Below are 15,856 nucleotides of genomic sequence, written 5' to 3' on the forward strand. Positions count from 1 at the left end.
AATGGGGATTTTGGGGCCTGAAAATTGGGATTTTTGGGGGCTAAAAATTGGGATTTTGGGGCTAAAAATTGAGAATTTGGGGGGCTAAAAATTGGGATTTTTGGGGCCTGAAAATGGGGATTTTTGGGGCTAAAAAGTGGGAATTTGAGGCCTGAGAATTGGGATTTTTTGGGGGCTAAAAATGGGGAATTTAGGGCCTGAAAATCGGGATTTTGGGGGCCTCAAAATTGAGAATTTGGGGGCTAAAATTTGGGATTTTGGGGGCTAAAAATTTGGGACGGAAATTGGGAATCCCTTTTCCCCACCCCTCCCCCACCCTCCTGCCCCTCCCCCACCTTCCCCACCCTCTTTTCCCGCCCCTCCCCCACCCTTCCACCCCTCCCCCCCTTTTCCCGCCCCTCCCCCCATTTTCCCCACCCCTCCCCCACTTCCCCCACCCTCTTGCCCCTCCCCCCACCTTCCCACCCCTCCCCCATTTCCCCACCCCTCCCCCACCCTCCTGCCCCTCCCCCACCCTCTTTTCCCGCCCCTCCCCCACCCTTCCACCCCTCCCCCCCTTTCCCCACCCCTCCCCCCATTTTCCCCACCCCTCCCCCCCTCCCCCACCCTCTTTCCCCACCCCTCCCCCCCATTTTCCCCACCCCTCCCCCACCCTCTTGCCCCTCCCCCACCCCTTCCCCCCCCCCCGCCCCTCCCCCCTCACGCGCACTCAGCGGGGGGCGGGGCCGTTTCCGCTTTTATTGGGGTGGGGGAGGGGTGGCGGGGTGGGGGTGGGGGAGGGGCCTCAGGAGCTCTTCCGGGGCCTCTCGGCCGCGTCCAGGGCGGCCACGCCCCGAAGGGCGCCCCCTAGCTGCAGCACGTTCAGCAGCGCCTTGAGGGCGGCCAGGGGGGCTCCGAGCCAGAGCCCGGCCCGAGCCAGCCCCGGGCCCCCGGGGAACACTGCGGGGCGGGGAGAGACCGGTTAGAGCCGGTATGAGCCGGTAAAAACCAGTATGAACCAGTATGAACCAGTATGAGCCAGTATGAACCAGTATGAACCAGTATGAACCAGTCAAAGCAGGAAAAACCAGTATAAACTGGTTAAAAACCACTTAAAAACCAGTAAAAAACCAGTTAAAACCAATGAAGAACCAGTTAAAAACCAGTTCGAACCAGTATGAACCGGTAAAAACCAGTATGAACCGGTTAAAAACCACTTAAAAACCAGTAAAAAAAGTTAAAACCAATGAAGAACCAGTTAAAAACCAGTTCGAACCGGTATGAGCCAGTATGAACCAGTTAAAGCAGGAAAAACCAGTATAAACTGGTTAAAAACCACTTAAAAACCAGTAAAAAACCAGTTAAAACCCATGAAGAACCAGTTAAAAACCAGTTCGAACCGGTATGAACCAGTATGAACCGGTAAAAACCAGTATGAACCAGTATAAGCCAGTATAAACTGGTTAAACCAGTAAAAACCAGTTGAACCGAGTTCATTCCCAGTAGCCCAGCCCGAGCCAGCCCCGGGCCCCCGGGGAACACTGCGGGGCGGGGAGAGACCGGTTAGAGCCGGTATGAGCCGGTTAAAAACCAGTACGAACCAGTATGAACCAGTATGAACCAGTATGAACCAGTATGAACCAGTATGAACCAGTCAAAGCAGGAAAAACCAGTATAAACCGGTTAAAAACCACTTAAAAACCAGTAAAAAAACAGTTAAAACCAATGAAGAACCAGTTAAAAACCAGTTCGAACCGGTATGAACCAGTATGAACCGGTAAAAACCAGTATGAACCAGTACGAACCAGTATGAACCAGTATGAACCAGTTAAAGCAGGAAAAACCAGTATGAACCGGTTAAAAAGCACTTAAAAACCAGTTAAAACCAGTTAAAACCAATGAAGAACCAGTTAAAAACCAGTTCGAACCAGTATGAACCGGTAAAAACCAGTATGAACCAGTATGAACCAGTATGAACCAGTTAAAGCAGGAAAAACCAGTATAAACCAGTTAAAAACCACTTAAAAACCAGTAAAAAACCAGTTAAAACCAATGAAGAACCAGTTAAAAACCAGTTCGAACCAGTATGAACCGGTATGAGCCAGTATGAACCAGTTAAAGCAGGAAAAACCAGTATAAACTGGTTAAAAACCACTTAAAAACCAGTTAAAACCAGTTAAAACCAATGAAGAACCAGTTAAAAACCAGTTTGAACCGGTATGAACCAGTATGAACCGGTATGAACCAGTATGAACCAGTTAAAGCAGGAAAAACCAGTATAAACTGGTTAAAAACCACTTAAAAACCACTGAAAAACCAGTTAAAACCAATGAAGAACCAGTTAAAAACCAGTTTGAACCGGTATGAACCAGTATGAACCGGTAAAAACCAGTATGAACCAGTTAAAGCAGGAAAAACCAGTATAAACTGGTTAAAAACCACTTAAAAACCAGTAAAAAAACAGTTAAAACCAATGAAGAACCAGTTAAAAACCAGTTCGAACCAGTACGAACCGGTAAAAACCAGTATGAACCAGTATGAACCAGTATGAACCAGTTAAAGCAGGAAAAACCAGTATAAACCGGTTAAAAACCACTTAAAAACCAGTGAAAAAACAGTTAAAACCAATGAAGAACCAGTTAAAAACCAGTTCGAACCAGTATGAACCGGTAAAAACCAGTATGAACCAGTATGAACCAGTTAAAGCAGGAAAAACCAGTATAAACCGGTTAAAAACCACTTAAAAACCAGTTAAAACCAGTTAAAACCAATGAAGAACCAGTTAAAAACCAGTTCGAACCAGTATGAACCAGTATGAACCGGTAAAAACCAGTATGAACCAGTATGAACCAGTATGAACCAGTTAAAGCAGGAAAAACCAGTATAAACCGGTTAAAAACCAGTTAAAAACCAGTAAAAAAACAGTTAAAACCAATGAAGAACCAGTTAAAAACCAGTTCGAACCGGTATGAACCAGTATGAGCCAGTATGAACCAGTTAAAGCAGGAAAAAACAGTATAAACCGGTTAAAAACCACTTAAAAACCAGTAAAAAACCAGTTAAAACCAATGAAGAACCAGTCAAAAACCAGTTCGAACCAGTATGAACCGGTAAAAACCAGTATGAACCAGTATGAACCAGTTAAAGCAGGAAAAACCAGTATAAACCGGTTAAAAACCACTTAAAAACCAGTGAAAAACCAGTTAAAACCAATGAAGAACCAGTTAAAAACCAGTTCAAACTGGTATGAACCAGTATGAACCAGTTAAAGCAGCAAAAACCAATTAAAACCCGTAAAAACCAGTTAAAAACCAGTAAAAGCCAGTTAAAAACCACTAAAAAACCAGTTAAAAACCAGTAAAAACCAGTATGAACCAGTATGAACCAGTTAAGCCAGTATGAACCAGTATGAACCCATATGAACCAGTTAAAGCAGTAAAAAACCAGTAAAAACCAGTTAAAAACCAGTTAGAAACCAGTTAAAACCAATGAAAAACCACTTAGGAACCAGTTCAAACCAGTAAAAACCAGTATGAACCTGTATAAACCAGTTAAAACCAGTTAAACCAGTTAAATCAGTAAAAACCAGTTAAAAACCAGTACAAACCAGTAAAAACCAGTTTAAAAACCAGTTAAAAACCACTAAAAAACCAGTGCAAACCAGTGTAAACCACTTAAAACCAATTAAACCAGTAACAACCAGTTAAACCAGTATAAACCAGTAAAAACCAATTAAAACCAGTAAAAACTAATGAAAAACCAGTAAAAATCAATTAAAAACCACTAAAAAAACAAGTTAAAAACCAGTATAAACCACTTAAACCACTTAAACCAGTTCAAACCAGTTCAAACCAGTTCAAACCAGTAAAACCAGTTAAAACCAGTAAAAAAACCAGTTAAAAAACCACTTCAAAGCAGTAAAAACCAGTATGAACCAGTAAAAACCAGTATAAACCAGTATGAACCCGTTAAAACCAGTAAAACCAGCAAAAAGCAATTAAAAACCAGTAAAAAACCAGTAAAAACCACTTAAAACCAGTTACAACCAGTATAAACCAGCAAAACCTGGCAAAAACCAGTTCAAACCAGTTCAAACCAGTAAAAACCACTTGATTCTGTCTCTAAACGACCCCTCCCAGTCCCCTCCCAGTCCCTCCCAGTTCATCCCAGTCCCTCCCAGTTCCCTCCCAGTCCCGCCCAGTCCCCTCCCAGTCCCTCCCAGTTCCCTCCCAGTCCCGCCCAGTCCCCTCCCAGTCCCTCCCAGTTCCCTCCCAGTCCATCCCAGTCCATCCCAGTCCCTCCCAGTCCCCACCAATCCCCTCCTAGTCCCTTCCAGTCCCTCCCAATCCCCTCCCAGTCCCTCCCAGTCCCTCCCAGTCCCTCCCAGTTCCCCCCAATCCCCTCCCAATCCCCTCCCAGTCCATCCCAGTCCCTCCCAGTCCCCACCAATCCCCTCCCAGTCCCCCCCATCCCCTCCCAGTCCATCCCAGTCCCTCCCAGTCCCTCCCAATCCCCTCCCAGTCCCTCCCCGTCCATCCCAGTCCCCTCCCAGTCCGTCCCAGTGCTCCCAGTCTCACCCGCGGGCCCCTCCCCCCAGTGCAGCAGGTACAGGCAGCAGTAGAATCCCTCATTGCCGGCACAGAGCAGGAACAGCAGCGCCTGCGGGGGCGCTCCCAGTTCATCCCAGTTCAGCCCAGTTCAGCCCAGTGACACCCCAGTGCCATCACAGAGCCCTCCCAGTTCATCCCAGTTCATCCCAGTGCCATCCCAGTCCCCTCCCAGTCCCTCCCAGTCCAATCCCTCATTGCCAGCACAGAGCAGGAACAGCAGCGCCTGCGGGGGCGCTCCCAGTTCATCCCAGTTCATCCCAGTTCAGCCCAGTGACACCCCAGTGCCATCACAGAGCCCTCCCAGTCCCTCCCAGTTCCCTCCCAGTCCCCTCCCAGTCCCTCCCAGTCCATCCCAATCCCCTCCCAGTCCCTCCCAGTTCCATCCCAGTCCCCTCCCAGTCCCTCCCAGTCCCCCCGAATCCCCTCCCAGTCCATCCCAGTCCCCCCCAATCCTCTCCCAGTCCCTCCCAGTCCCCCCGAATCCCCTCCCAGTTCCCTCCCAGTCCCTCACAATCCCCTCCCAGTCCCTCCCAGTCCATCCCAGTCCCTCCCAATCCCCTCCCAGTCCCTCCCAGTCCCTCCCAGTCCCCCCCTCACCCTGGACTGGTAGTAGCGCCTCAGCAGGGGGTGCCCCTCCCCCCCCACGGCCTTGTGCGACGACGCCCCCTGGAGGGTGGACCTGGGGGGGGTGGGGGAGGGGCGGAAAGGGGGCGTGGTCAGGCAGGCCACGCCCACAATTCCATACATGGCGCTGTGGTCAGGCCACGCCCACCGCCAAGCCACGCCCACCGGGAACTCCCAGTTCATCCCAGTAACCCCCAGTGCCTCTCAATGACCCCCAGGGCCACACCCACCCCAAGCCACGCCCCCAAACCCCAAAATTCCCGCCAATTTCCCGCCATTCCGCCCCTCCCTGACCACACCCACTTAAGCCACGCCCCCAAACCCAAAGCCACGCCCCCAATTCCCATTTCCCCCCATTTTTGACCCCAAATTTCCCATTTCCCGCCATTTCCTCTCCATTCCAACCCCCAAAATTCCCATTTCTCCCCAATTTCCCCCCCTCCCCTCCCCCCACGGCCCCACCCACTTAAGCCCCGCCCCCAAACCCAAAGCCCCGCCCCCAATTCCCATTCCCCATTTCCCATTTTTAACCCCAAATTTCCCATTTCCCCCCATTTCCTCCCCATTCCAACTCCCCAAATTTCCCATTCCCCCCCAATTTCCCCCCTCCCCTCCCCCCACGGCCTCACCCACTTAAGCCCCGCCCCAAGCCACGCCCCCAAACCCAAAGCCACGCCCCCAGACCCCATTTTTAACCCCAAATTCCCATTTTTTAACCCCCAAAATTCCCATTTCCCACCATTTCCCATTTTTAACCCCCAAATTTCCCATTTCCCGCCATTTTTAACCCCCAAATTTCCCATTTCCCGCCATTTTCCCCCCATTCCAACCCCCATTCCAACAATTAATTACAATAATCCCATTTCCCCCCGACTTTTCCCCCCTCCCTTCCCGTCATGGCCCCACCCACTTAAGCCCCTCCCCCTCCACCCCAAGCCACGCCCCCAAACCCCATTTTTAACCCCAAATTCCCATTTTTTAACCCCCAAAATTCCCACTTCCCCCCATTTTTAACCCCCAAATTTCCCATTTCTCCCCATTTCCTCCCCATTCCAACTCCCCAAATTTCCCATTCCCCCCGAATTTCCCCCCTCCCCTCCCCCCACGGCCTCACCCACTTAAGCCCCGCCCCAAGCCCCGCCCCAAACCCAAAGCCACGCCCCCAAACCCCATTTTTAACCCCAAATTCCCATTTTTTAACTCCCAAAATTCCCATTTCCCACCATTTCCCCCCATTTTTAACCCCCAAATTTCCCATTTCCCCCCATTTTTAACCCCAAAAATTCCCATTTCCCACCATTTCCCCCCATTTTTAACCCCAAATTTCCCATTTCCCCCCATTTCCTCCCCATTCCAACTCCCCAAATTTCCCATTCCCCCCCAATTTCCCCCCTCCCCTCCCCCCACGGCCTCACCCACTTAAGCCACGCCCAAGCCACGCCCCCAAACCCAAAGCCACGCCCCCAGACCCCATTTTTAACCCCAAATTCCCATTTTTTAACCCCCAAAATTCCCACTTCCCCCCATTTTTAACCCCCAAATTTCCCATTTCTCCCCATTTCCTCCCCATTCCAACTCCCCAAATTTCCCATTCCCCCCGAATTTCCCCCCTCCCCTCCCCCCACGGCCTCACCCACTTAAGCCCCGCCCCAAGCCCCGCCCCAAACCCAAAGCCACGCCCCCAAACCCCATTTTTAACCCCAAATTCCCATTTTTTAACTCCCAAAATTCCCATTTCCCACCATTTCCCCCCATTTTTAACCCCCAAATTTCCCATTTCCCCCCATTTTTAACCCCAAAAATTCCCATTTCCCACCATTTCCCCCCATTTTTAACCCCAAATTTCCCATTTCCCCCCATTTCCTCCCCATTCCAACTCCCCAAATTTCCCATTCCCCCCCAATTTCCCCCCTCCCCTCCCCCCACGGCCTCACCCACTTAAGCCCCGCCCCAAGCCACGCCCCCAAACCCAAAGCCACGCCCCCAGACCCCATTTTTAACCCCAAATTCCCATTTTTTAACCCCCAAAATTCCCACTTCCCCCCATTTTTAACCCCAAAAATTCCCATTTCCCCCATTTCCTCCCCATTCCAACTCCCCAAATTTCCCATTCCCCCCCAATTTCCCCCCTCCCCTCCCCCACGGCCTCACCCACTTAAGCCCCGCCCCAAGCCCCGCCCCAAACCCAAAGCCACGCCCCCAGACCCCATTTTTAACCCCAAATTCCCATTTTTTAACCCCCAAAATTCCCACTTCCCCCCATTTTTAACCCCAAAAATTCCCATTTTCCCCCATTTCCTCTCCATTCCAACCCCCCAAATTTCCCATTTCCCCCCCTCCCCTGCCGCCGCGGCCGCACCCCCTCAGGCCCCGCCCACCAGTGCATGTGCAGCCAGTGGCTGGCCACGTCCAGCGCCATGGCGAGCTGCAGCAGCGGCGCCCAGCGCGGGTAGAGCAGCGCCAGGTTCAGCAGGAGGCACATGGAGCTCAGGCGGTCGGTCAGCATGTCCAGCATGGCGCCCAGCCGCGAGCCTGCCGGCGGGGACACGCCCAGTTGGGGGCGGGGCCAAAGCTGGGACACGCCCAAGGGAGGTGGGGTCAAGGGGTGGGGTCGAACGGCCAAAATTTGGGGTGAAAACGGTAAAAATGAGGAGGGAAAAGCCTAATTGGAGCGATCCAAGATGGCGGAGGGGGCGTGGCTAACGGCGGGACACGCCCAGGTGGGGGTGGGGCCAAAGGGCGGGGTTGGGACGGCCAAAATTTGGGGTGAAAACATCAAAAATGGGGAGGGAAAAGCCCAATTAGGGCAATCCAAGATGGCGGAGGGGGCGTGGCTAAGGGCGTTGGGGGCGTGGCTAAAGGTGGGGCTGAAAGGAGGGGCCGGAACCGCCAAAATTTGGGGTGAAAGCACCAAAAATGGGGAGAGAAAACCTCAATGGGAACGATCCAAGATGGCGGAGGGGGCGTGGCTAAGGGCGTTGGGGGCGGAGCCAAAGCTGGGACACGCCCAGGTGGGTGTGGGGTCAATGGGTGGGGTCGGAACGGCCAAAATTTGGGGTGAAAACACCAAAAATCTGGAGTGAAAATCTCAATGGGAAGAATCCAAGATGGCGGAGGGGGCGTGGCTAAAGGCGGGGCTGAAAGGAGGGGCCGGAACCGCCAAAATTTGGGGTGAAAACGCCAAAAATGGGGAGAGAAAAGCTCAATTGGAGCGATCCAAGATGGCGGAGGGGGCGTGGCTAAGGGCGTTGGGGGCGGAGCCAAAGCTGGGACTCGCCCAGGTGGGTGTGGGGTCAATGGGTGGGGTCGGAACGGCCAAAATTTGGGGTGAAAACACCAAAAATCTGGAGTGAAAACCTCAATGGGAAGAATCCAAGATGGCGGAGGGGGCGTGGCTAAAGGTGGGGCTGAAAGGAGGGGCCGGAACGGCCAAAATTTGGGGTGAAAACGGTAAAAATGAGGAGGGAAAAGCCCAATTGGAGCGATCCAAGATGGCGGAGGGGGCGTGGCTAACGGCGGGACACGCCCAGGTGGGGGTGGGGCCAAAGGGCGGGGTTGGGACGGCCAAAATTTGGGGTGAAAACATCAAAAATGGGGAGGGAAAAGCCCAATTAGGGCAATCCAAGATGGCGGAGGGGGCGTGGCTAAGGGCGTTGGGGGCGTGGCTAAAGGTGGGGCTGAAAGGAGGGGCCGGAACCGCCAAAATTTGGGGTGAAAGCACCAAAAATGGGGAGAGAAAAGCTCAATTGGAGCGATCCAAGATGGCGGAGGGGGCGTGGCTAACGGCGGGACACGCCCAGGTGGGTGTGGGGTCAATGGGTGGGGTCGGAACGGCCAAAATTTGGGGTGAAAACACCAAAAATGGGGAGGGAAAACCTCAATGGGAGGAATCCAAGATGGCGGAGGGGGCGTGGCTAAAGGCGGGACAAAAGGCCAATTTCCCGCCATTCCGCCCCACCCCCCCGACCACACCCACTTAAGCCCCGCCCCCAGACCCCAAAGCCCCGCCCCCAATTCCCATTTCCCGCCTTTCCCCCCCCCCCCCCCCCCCCATTTTTAACCCCAAATTTCCCATTTCCCCCCAATTTTTCCCCCCTCCCCCTCCCCCCACGGCCTCACGGGGACAGGCGCCGTGGGGGCGGGGCCCAACGCCCTCCCAGTGCTTCCCCAGTTCATCCCAGTTCATCCCAGTGCTTCCCCAGTTCATCCCAGTTCATCCCAGTGCTCCCCCAGTTCATCCCAGTACCCCCCAGTCCCGCCCAGTTCATCCCAGTCCCTCCCAGTTCATCCCAGTGGCCCCCAGTTCATCCCAGTTCATCCCAGCGCTCCCAGTCCCCTCCCAGTCCCTCCCAGTTCATCCCAGTCCCCTCCCAGTCCATCCCAGTGCTCCCCACTTCATCCCAGTTCATCCCAGCCCTCCCAGTACCCCCCAGTTCATCCCAGTTCATCGCAGTTCATCCCAGTGCCCCCCAGTGCTCCCAGTCCCTCCCAGTTCATCCCAGTGCTCCCCAGTTCATCCCAGTGGCCCCCAGTTCACCCCAGTTCATCCCAGTCCCCTCCCAGTCCATCCCAGTGCCTCCCAGTCCCCCCCCAGTCCCCCCAAGCCCCACCACAGTTTCGCCCCCAGTCCCTTCCAGTTTATCCCAGTCCCTCCCAATCCCATCCCAGTCCCTCCCAGTTCCCTCCCAGTCCCCTCCCAGTTCCTTCCCAGCCCCTCCCAGTCCCTCCCAGTTCCCTCCCAGTCCCCTCCCAGTTCCTTCCCAGCCCCTCCCAGTTCCCTCCCAGTCCCCTCCCAATCCCCTCCCAGTCCATCCCAGTCCCTCCCAATCCCCTCCCAGTCCATCCCAGTCCCTCCCAGTCCCTCCCAGTCCCTCCCAGTCCCTCCCAGCCCCCCCCAGTCCCTCCCAGCCCCCCCCAGTCCCCTCCCAGTCCCTCCCAATCCCCTCCCAGTCCCTCCCAGTCCCTCCCAGTCCCTCCCAGTCCCCTCCCAGCCCCCCCCCAGTCCCTCCCAGCCCCCCCCAGTCCCTCCCAGTCCCCCCAGTCCCCTCCCAGTCCCTCCCAACCCCCCCTAGCCCCCCCCCAGTCCCCTCCCAGTCCCTCCCAGTGCTCCCAGTTGCCCCAGTCGCACCCTGCCCCAGTAGCCGGGCCAGGTGCCCGTCCACGGCGTCCAGCAGCCCGGCCAGCGCGTAGCAGGCGGCCGCGGGCCCCGGGCGCTGCGGCATCAGCCAGAAGGACACGGCGGCCAGCAGGATCCGGGCGTAGCCTGCGGGCACCAGTATGGACCAGTAGGAACCAGTACGAACCAGTACGGACCAGTATGGACCAGTAGAAACCAGTTACAGGCACCAAACTCTCCCCAAACGACACCAAAAGCGACCCCTGGGGGACGCAGCGTCAGGGAGAGGGAGGTGGAAGCCAAGACAAGACCAGTATGGACCAGTATAGACCAGTTTAAACCAGTATGGGCCAGTATGGGCCAGTATAGGCCAGTATAAACCAGTATGGACCAGTAGAAACCAGTTACAGGCACCAAACTCCACCCAAACGACACCAAAAGCGACCCCTGGGGGGTGCAGTGTCAGGGAGAGGGAGGTGGAAGCCAAGCCAAGACCAGTATGGACCAGTATAGACCAGTTTAAACCAGTATGGGCCAGTATGGGCCAGTATAGGCCAGTATAAACCAGTATGGACCAGTAGAAACCAGTTACAGGCACCAAACTCCACCCAAACGGCACCAAAAGCGGCCCCTGGGGGACGCAGCGTCAGGGAGAGGGAGGTGGCAGCCAGGGCAAGACCAGTTCAAACCAGTTCAAACCAGTATGGACCAGTATGGGCCAGTATGGGCCAGTAGAAACCAGTAGAAACCAGTTAAAGCCACCAAACCCTCCCTGGCCCCTGGGGGACGCAGCCTCAGGGAGAAGGAGGTGGCAGCCAGGGCAAGACCAGTTCAAACCAGTTCAAACCAGTATGGACCAGTATAAACTGGTTTAAACCACGACCGACCAGTACAAACCAGTACGGACCAGTAGCGCTCCCAGTTCAGCCCCACCCGGAGCGTCCCAACCCCCTCCCAGCATCTCCCAGTTCCTCCCAGTTCATCCCAGTCCCCTCCCAGTTCCTCCCAGTTCATCCCAGTGCCCTCCCAGCACCCCCAGTCCCGTCCCAGTCCCTCCCAGTTCATCCCAGTTCATCCCAGTGCCCCCTAATCCCCCCAAGCCCCGCCCCAGTTTATCCCAGTGCCCTCCCAGTCACTCCCAGTGCCCCCCAGTGCCCTCCCCATCCCCTCTAATCCCGCCCAGTCCCTCCCAGTCCCCTCCCAGTTTATCCCAGTTGACCCAATTCCCCTCCCAGTCCCTCCCAGTTGATCCCAGTCCCTCCCAATCCCCTCCCAGTCCCTCCCCAGTGCCCCCCAGTTGATCCCAGTCCCCCCCATTCCCCTCCCAGTCGCCCCCAGTCCCTCCCAGTTTATCCCAGTTGACCCAATTCCCCTCCCAGTCCCCCCCATTCCCCTCCCAGTCCCTCCCAATCCCCTCCCAGTGCCTCCCAGTGACCCCCATTCCCCTCCAGTTTATCCCAGTCCCCCCAATCCCTCCCCAGTGCCCCCCAGTTTACCCCAGATGATCCCAATCCCCTCCCAGTCGCTCCCAGTCCCTCCCAGTTTATCCCAGTCCCTCCCAATCCCTTCCCAGTCCCCCCAATTCCCCTCCCAGTCGCTCCCAGTCCCCCCCCCAGTGCCCCCCAGTTGATCCCAGTCCCCCCCATTCCCCTCCCAATCCCTCCCAGTTTATCCCAGTTGACCCCATTCCCCTCCCAGTCCCTCCCAGTCCCCCCCAATCCCCTCCCAGTGGCTCCCAGTGGCTCCCAGTGCGGCACTCACCGATGAGGTTGGGCACGAACAGGAACACGTTCTCTCCTCCCATCGCCCCCGGGACCCCCCGGGACCCCCCGGGACCCCCCAAAATCCCCCCCGGGACCCCCCCGGAAAGCCCCGAACGAGACGCGGCCCCTTTAAGACCGGCGCGGGTCACGTGACGCCGGAAGCGGAAGAGCAGCCGCGCACGCGCAGCTCCGGCAAACCGGGTCAGCCAATCAGAACGCGCCTAACAACACCGCCAGCCAATCAGTGCCCGCTTAACAACACCCCCAGCCAATCAGAGCGCGCCTAACAACACCCCCCCAGCCAATCAGAGCGCGGTCGGGTGAGCCGCAGCCAATCAGCGCCGAGCAGCCTCGCCCTTCTCCAACATGGCGGCGCTTCCGGCCGAAGCCACGCCCCCGTTGCCGTGGCAACGCGGAAGTACCGCGCTAATTAACCGCGTTCCTTAATTATTCACGCTTCACTAATGAACAGCGCGGGTAATTAACCCCTCCCCGCTCCCTCCCGAGTCCTCCTGACCCCTTTCCCCGCCAACGAGGCGCCTCATTAACCCCTAATTAACCCCCAGCAGCACAAAGTGGGCGGAGCCAATGACGTCACCAGCGCCCTATTTATTCTTAGCCTCATTAACGCCCTCAATTAACGCCCCCCGAGTACAAAAAGGGGCGGGCCAGGGCAGTGAAGAGCCTTTTTCCCCCCCCAATGATGATTTGGGGCGGTTTTGTCCCATTTTTGGGGCGCTTTTGGGGCCTTTCCTCCTCCCCCCCCCAGCTCGGGACGCCCCTCCCCCACTCAAGGGACGCTTTTGGGGTTCCCCCCCCAGAAAGGGAAATTTGGGGGTTCCCCCCTCCCCCAAAAGCGGCTCCAAGCGGGGCCCCCCCAGCCGAGCTCCGGGAATTTCGGGATCCTTCCAGAACCTTCCGCCCGCGGCCGCTGCGGAACCTGAGGGAGAGAGGGGGGCAAAAAAAGGGGGTCGGGAACCCCCAAATCCCCCCCAAAACAGCCCAAATCCCAACAGAAAAGGCCCCAAAGTGCCCTGGAGGGACCCAAATTCCTCTCAGGAATCCCCAAAATCCCAAAGCAAAGACCCCAAAAATCCCTCAGGAAAGGCCCAAACTCCCAAATCCCTCCGGGAGCCCCGAAATGGTCCTGGGAGAGCCCCAAAAACCCCAAAATTCAACCCAGGGAGCCCCCAAAACCCCAAAATTCAACTCGAGGAGCCCCAAAAACCCCAAAATTCGACTCGAGGAGCCCCAAAATCCCCAAAATTCGACTCGGAGAGCCCCCAAACCCCCAAATTTCAACCCAGGGAGCCCCAAAAACCCCAAAATTCAACTCGGAGAGCCCCAAAAACTCCAAAATTCAACCCAGGGAGCCCCAAAACCCGAAAATTCAACTCGAGGAGCCCCAAAACCCCAAAATTCAACTTGGAGAGCCCCAAAATCCCCAAAATTCAACTCGAGGAGCCCCAAAATCCCCGGGTTTCCTCCCCCCCCCCCCTCAGTTTCCTCTTTTTCTGCTAAAATTCCCGATTTTCCCCCAAAATTCCCTTTCCCCCCCCCAATTCGTTTTTCCCCCAAAATGTTCCCACACTTCCCTCCAAAATTCCCTTTTTTGTCCCAAAATTCCCATTTCCCCCCCCCCCAAATTCTGGGTTTCCCTCGAAAATTCTCTTCTTTCCCCCCAAATTCCCCCTTTCCCTCCCAAAATTTCCCTTTTTTGCCCCAAAATTCCCAATTTTCTGCCCCAAAATTCCCATTTTTCTCCCCAAATTTCCTATTTTTCCCTCCCAAAATTCCCATTTTCCGCCCAATTCCCTTTTCCCCCCCAAAATTCCCTTTTTTCCCCCAAAATCCCCATTTTCCCCCAAAATTCCCATTTTTCCACCCAAAATTCCCTTTTTCCCTCTCAAATTCCCTTTTTTCCCCAAAAAATTCCTTTTCCCCCTCCAAATTCCCATTTTTGTCCCAAAATGCCCATTTTCCCCCTCAAATTCGTTTCTCCCTCCCAAATTCCCATTTTCCCCCAAAAAATTCCCTTTTTTGCCCCAAAATTCCCTTTTCCTTCCAAAATACCCATTTTCCCCAAAAAATTCTCATTTTTCCCCCCCAAATTCTCTTTTTTGCCCCCAAATTCCTGATTTTCCCCCAAAATTCCCACTTTCCCCCCAAAAATTCCCATTTTTCCCTCTCAAATTCCCGATTTTCCCCTCTCAAATTCCCATTTTTCCCCCCAAAATTCCCAATTTTCCCTCTCAAATTCCCTTTTCCCCAAAAAATTCCCATTTTTGCCCCAAAATTCCCAATTTCCCCTCTCAAATCCCCGATTTTTGTCCCCAAATTCCCGATTTTCCCCCCGATTCCCGATTTTCCCTCTCAAATTCGTTTTTCCCCAAAAAAATTCCCATTTTCCTCCCAAAATTCCCACTTTTCCCCCCAAAATTCCAGTTTTTCCCCCAAAATTCCCTTTTTTGCCCCAAAATTCCCAATTTTCCCCTCTCAAATTCCCATTTTTCCCTCCGAAATTCCCTTTTTTGCCCTAAAATTCCCACTTTTCCCCACCAAAATTCCATTCTTCCCCCCAAATTCCCGTTTTCCCCCCAAAAATTCCCATTTTTTTCCCCAAAATTCCCGTTTTTCCCCCCAAAATTCCCACATTCCCCCTCCCTCCCCCCCCCAACCCCAAAAACCAGCGGAAAACGGGGAATTCCGGCCGTTTTAAATAAAATATATTTTAAATAAAATAATTAAAAACAAACGACGACAACGGAAAAAAAAACAAAAAAAAACCCCAAAAAAACCCCAAAAAACAAAAAAAATTCCCCCAAAAATTCCCAAAACAACCAAAATTCCAACCGGGAAAAAAAAACCCCAAAAAAATCCCAAATAAAAAACCGGAAAATGATGAAAAAAGAACGAAACGGCCCCAAAAACGCCGCCCCTCCCCCCCCCGGGAAATAAATAGGGAAAAAAAGAGGGGGGAGGGGCGGGGGGGGAACCCCCAAATTTTTTTTGGGGGGGGGGGACCCCAAAATTTTTGGGGGGATTCCTAAAAAATTGGGAGAGGCCCCAAAAATGGGGAAACGCCCCCAAAATTTGGGTCCTAAAATCTTTGGGAGGGGGAGGGGGGGTCCTGAGCCCCCCCCAATTTTTGGGGAGGGGTCCCCAAATTTTTTTTTGGGGGGGGGGGGGTGGGAGGGGTCCCCAACCCCAATTTTGGGGGTTTTTGGGCTTTTTTTGGCGCTTCTGAGCCCAAATTTTGGGGGGTCCCCAATTAAAGGGGGGGGGTCCCAATTAAAGGGGCAGGGTCCCAATTAAAGGGGGGGGTCCCAATTAAAGGAGGGGGGGTCCCAATTAAAGGGGCAGGGTCCCAATTAAAGGGGGGGTCCCAATTAAAGGGGGGGTCCCAATTAAAGGGGGGGGTCCCAATTAAAGGGAGGGGTCCCAATTAAAGGGGGGGTCCCAATTAAAGGGAGGGGTCCCAATTAAAGGGGGGGTCCCAATTAAAGGGGCAGGGCCCCAATTAAAGGGGCAGGGTCCCAATTAAAGGGGGGGGTCCCAATTAAAGGGAGGGGTCCCAATTAAAGGGGGGGGTCCCAATTAAAGGGGCAGGGTCCCAATTAAAGGAGGGGGGGTCCCAATTAAAGGGGCAGGGTCCCAATTAAAGGGGCAGGGTCCCAATTAAAGGGGCAGGATCCCAATTAAAGGGGGGGGTCCCAATTAAAGGGGCAGGGTCCCAATTAAAGGAGGGGGGGTCCCAATTAAAG

General features: G+C 54.3%; 1 protein-coding gene across 2 annotated transcripts; it reads right to left on the bottom strand.

The window, feature by feature from the left end:
- Nucleotides 1–739: 739 nt before the first annotated feature.
- On the bottom strand, nucleotides 740–12,137 carry CDIPT (CDP-diacylglycerol--inositol 3-phosphatidyltransferase). 2 transcript variants are annotated; one of them, XM_082300139.1, is made up of 6 exons: nucleotides 12,091–12,137; nucleotides 10,342–10,476; nucleotides 7,592–7,745; nucleotides 5,187–5,268; nucleotides 4,557–4,638; nucleotides 740–939 (listed from the first exon to the last, which is right to left on the bottom strand). In XM_082300139.1, exons 1-6 carry the CDS (start codon nucleotides 12,131–12,133, stop codon nucleotides 785–787), a joined length of 651 nt encoding a protein of 216 aa, XP_082156265.1. In that variant the 5' UTR covers nucleotides 12,134–12,137; the 3' UTR covers nucleotides 740–784. The 2 variants fall into 2 exon arrangements, with proteins under 2 accessions (XP_082156265.1, XP_082156264.1); XM_082300138.1 differs by lacking the exon at nucleotides 740–939 and adding an exon at nucleotides 1,037–1,520.
- Between the last annotated feature and the right edge of the window lie 3,719 nt (nucleotides 12,138–15,856).

The sequence above is a fragment of the Coloeus monedula genome, assembly GCF_965178545.1.
Source record: "Coloeus monedula genome assembly, chromosome: 37".
NCBI classification, from domain to species: Eukaryota; Metazoa; Chordata; class Aves; order Passeriformes; family Corvidae; genus Coloeus; species Coloeus monedula.

Excerpts from the sequence above, each read along its gene's own strand:
- CDIPT (XM_082300138.1), bottom strand. The coding sequence starts at position 12,133 with ATGGGAGGAGAGAACGTGTTCCTGTTCGTGCCCAACCTCATCG. Across the intron at positions 10,477-12,090 it reads GTTCGTGCCCAACCTCATCG|GCTACGCCCGGATCCTGCTG; the intron begins GTGAGTGCCGCA and ends TGGTGCCCGCAG. Across the intron at positions 4,639-5,186 it reads GGCGCTACTACCAGTCCAGG|GCGCTGCTGTTCCTGCTCTG; the intron begins GTGAGGGGGGGA and ends GCGCCCCCGCAG.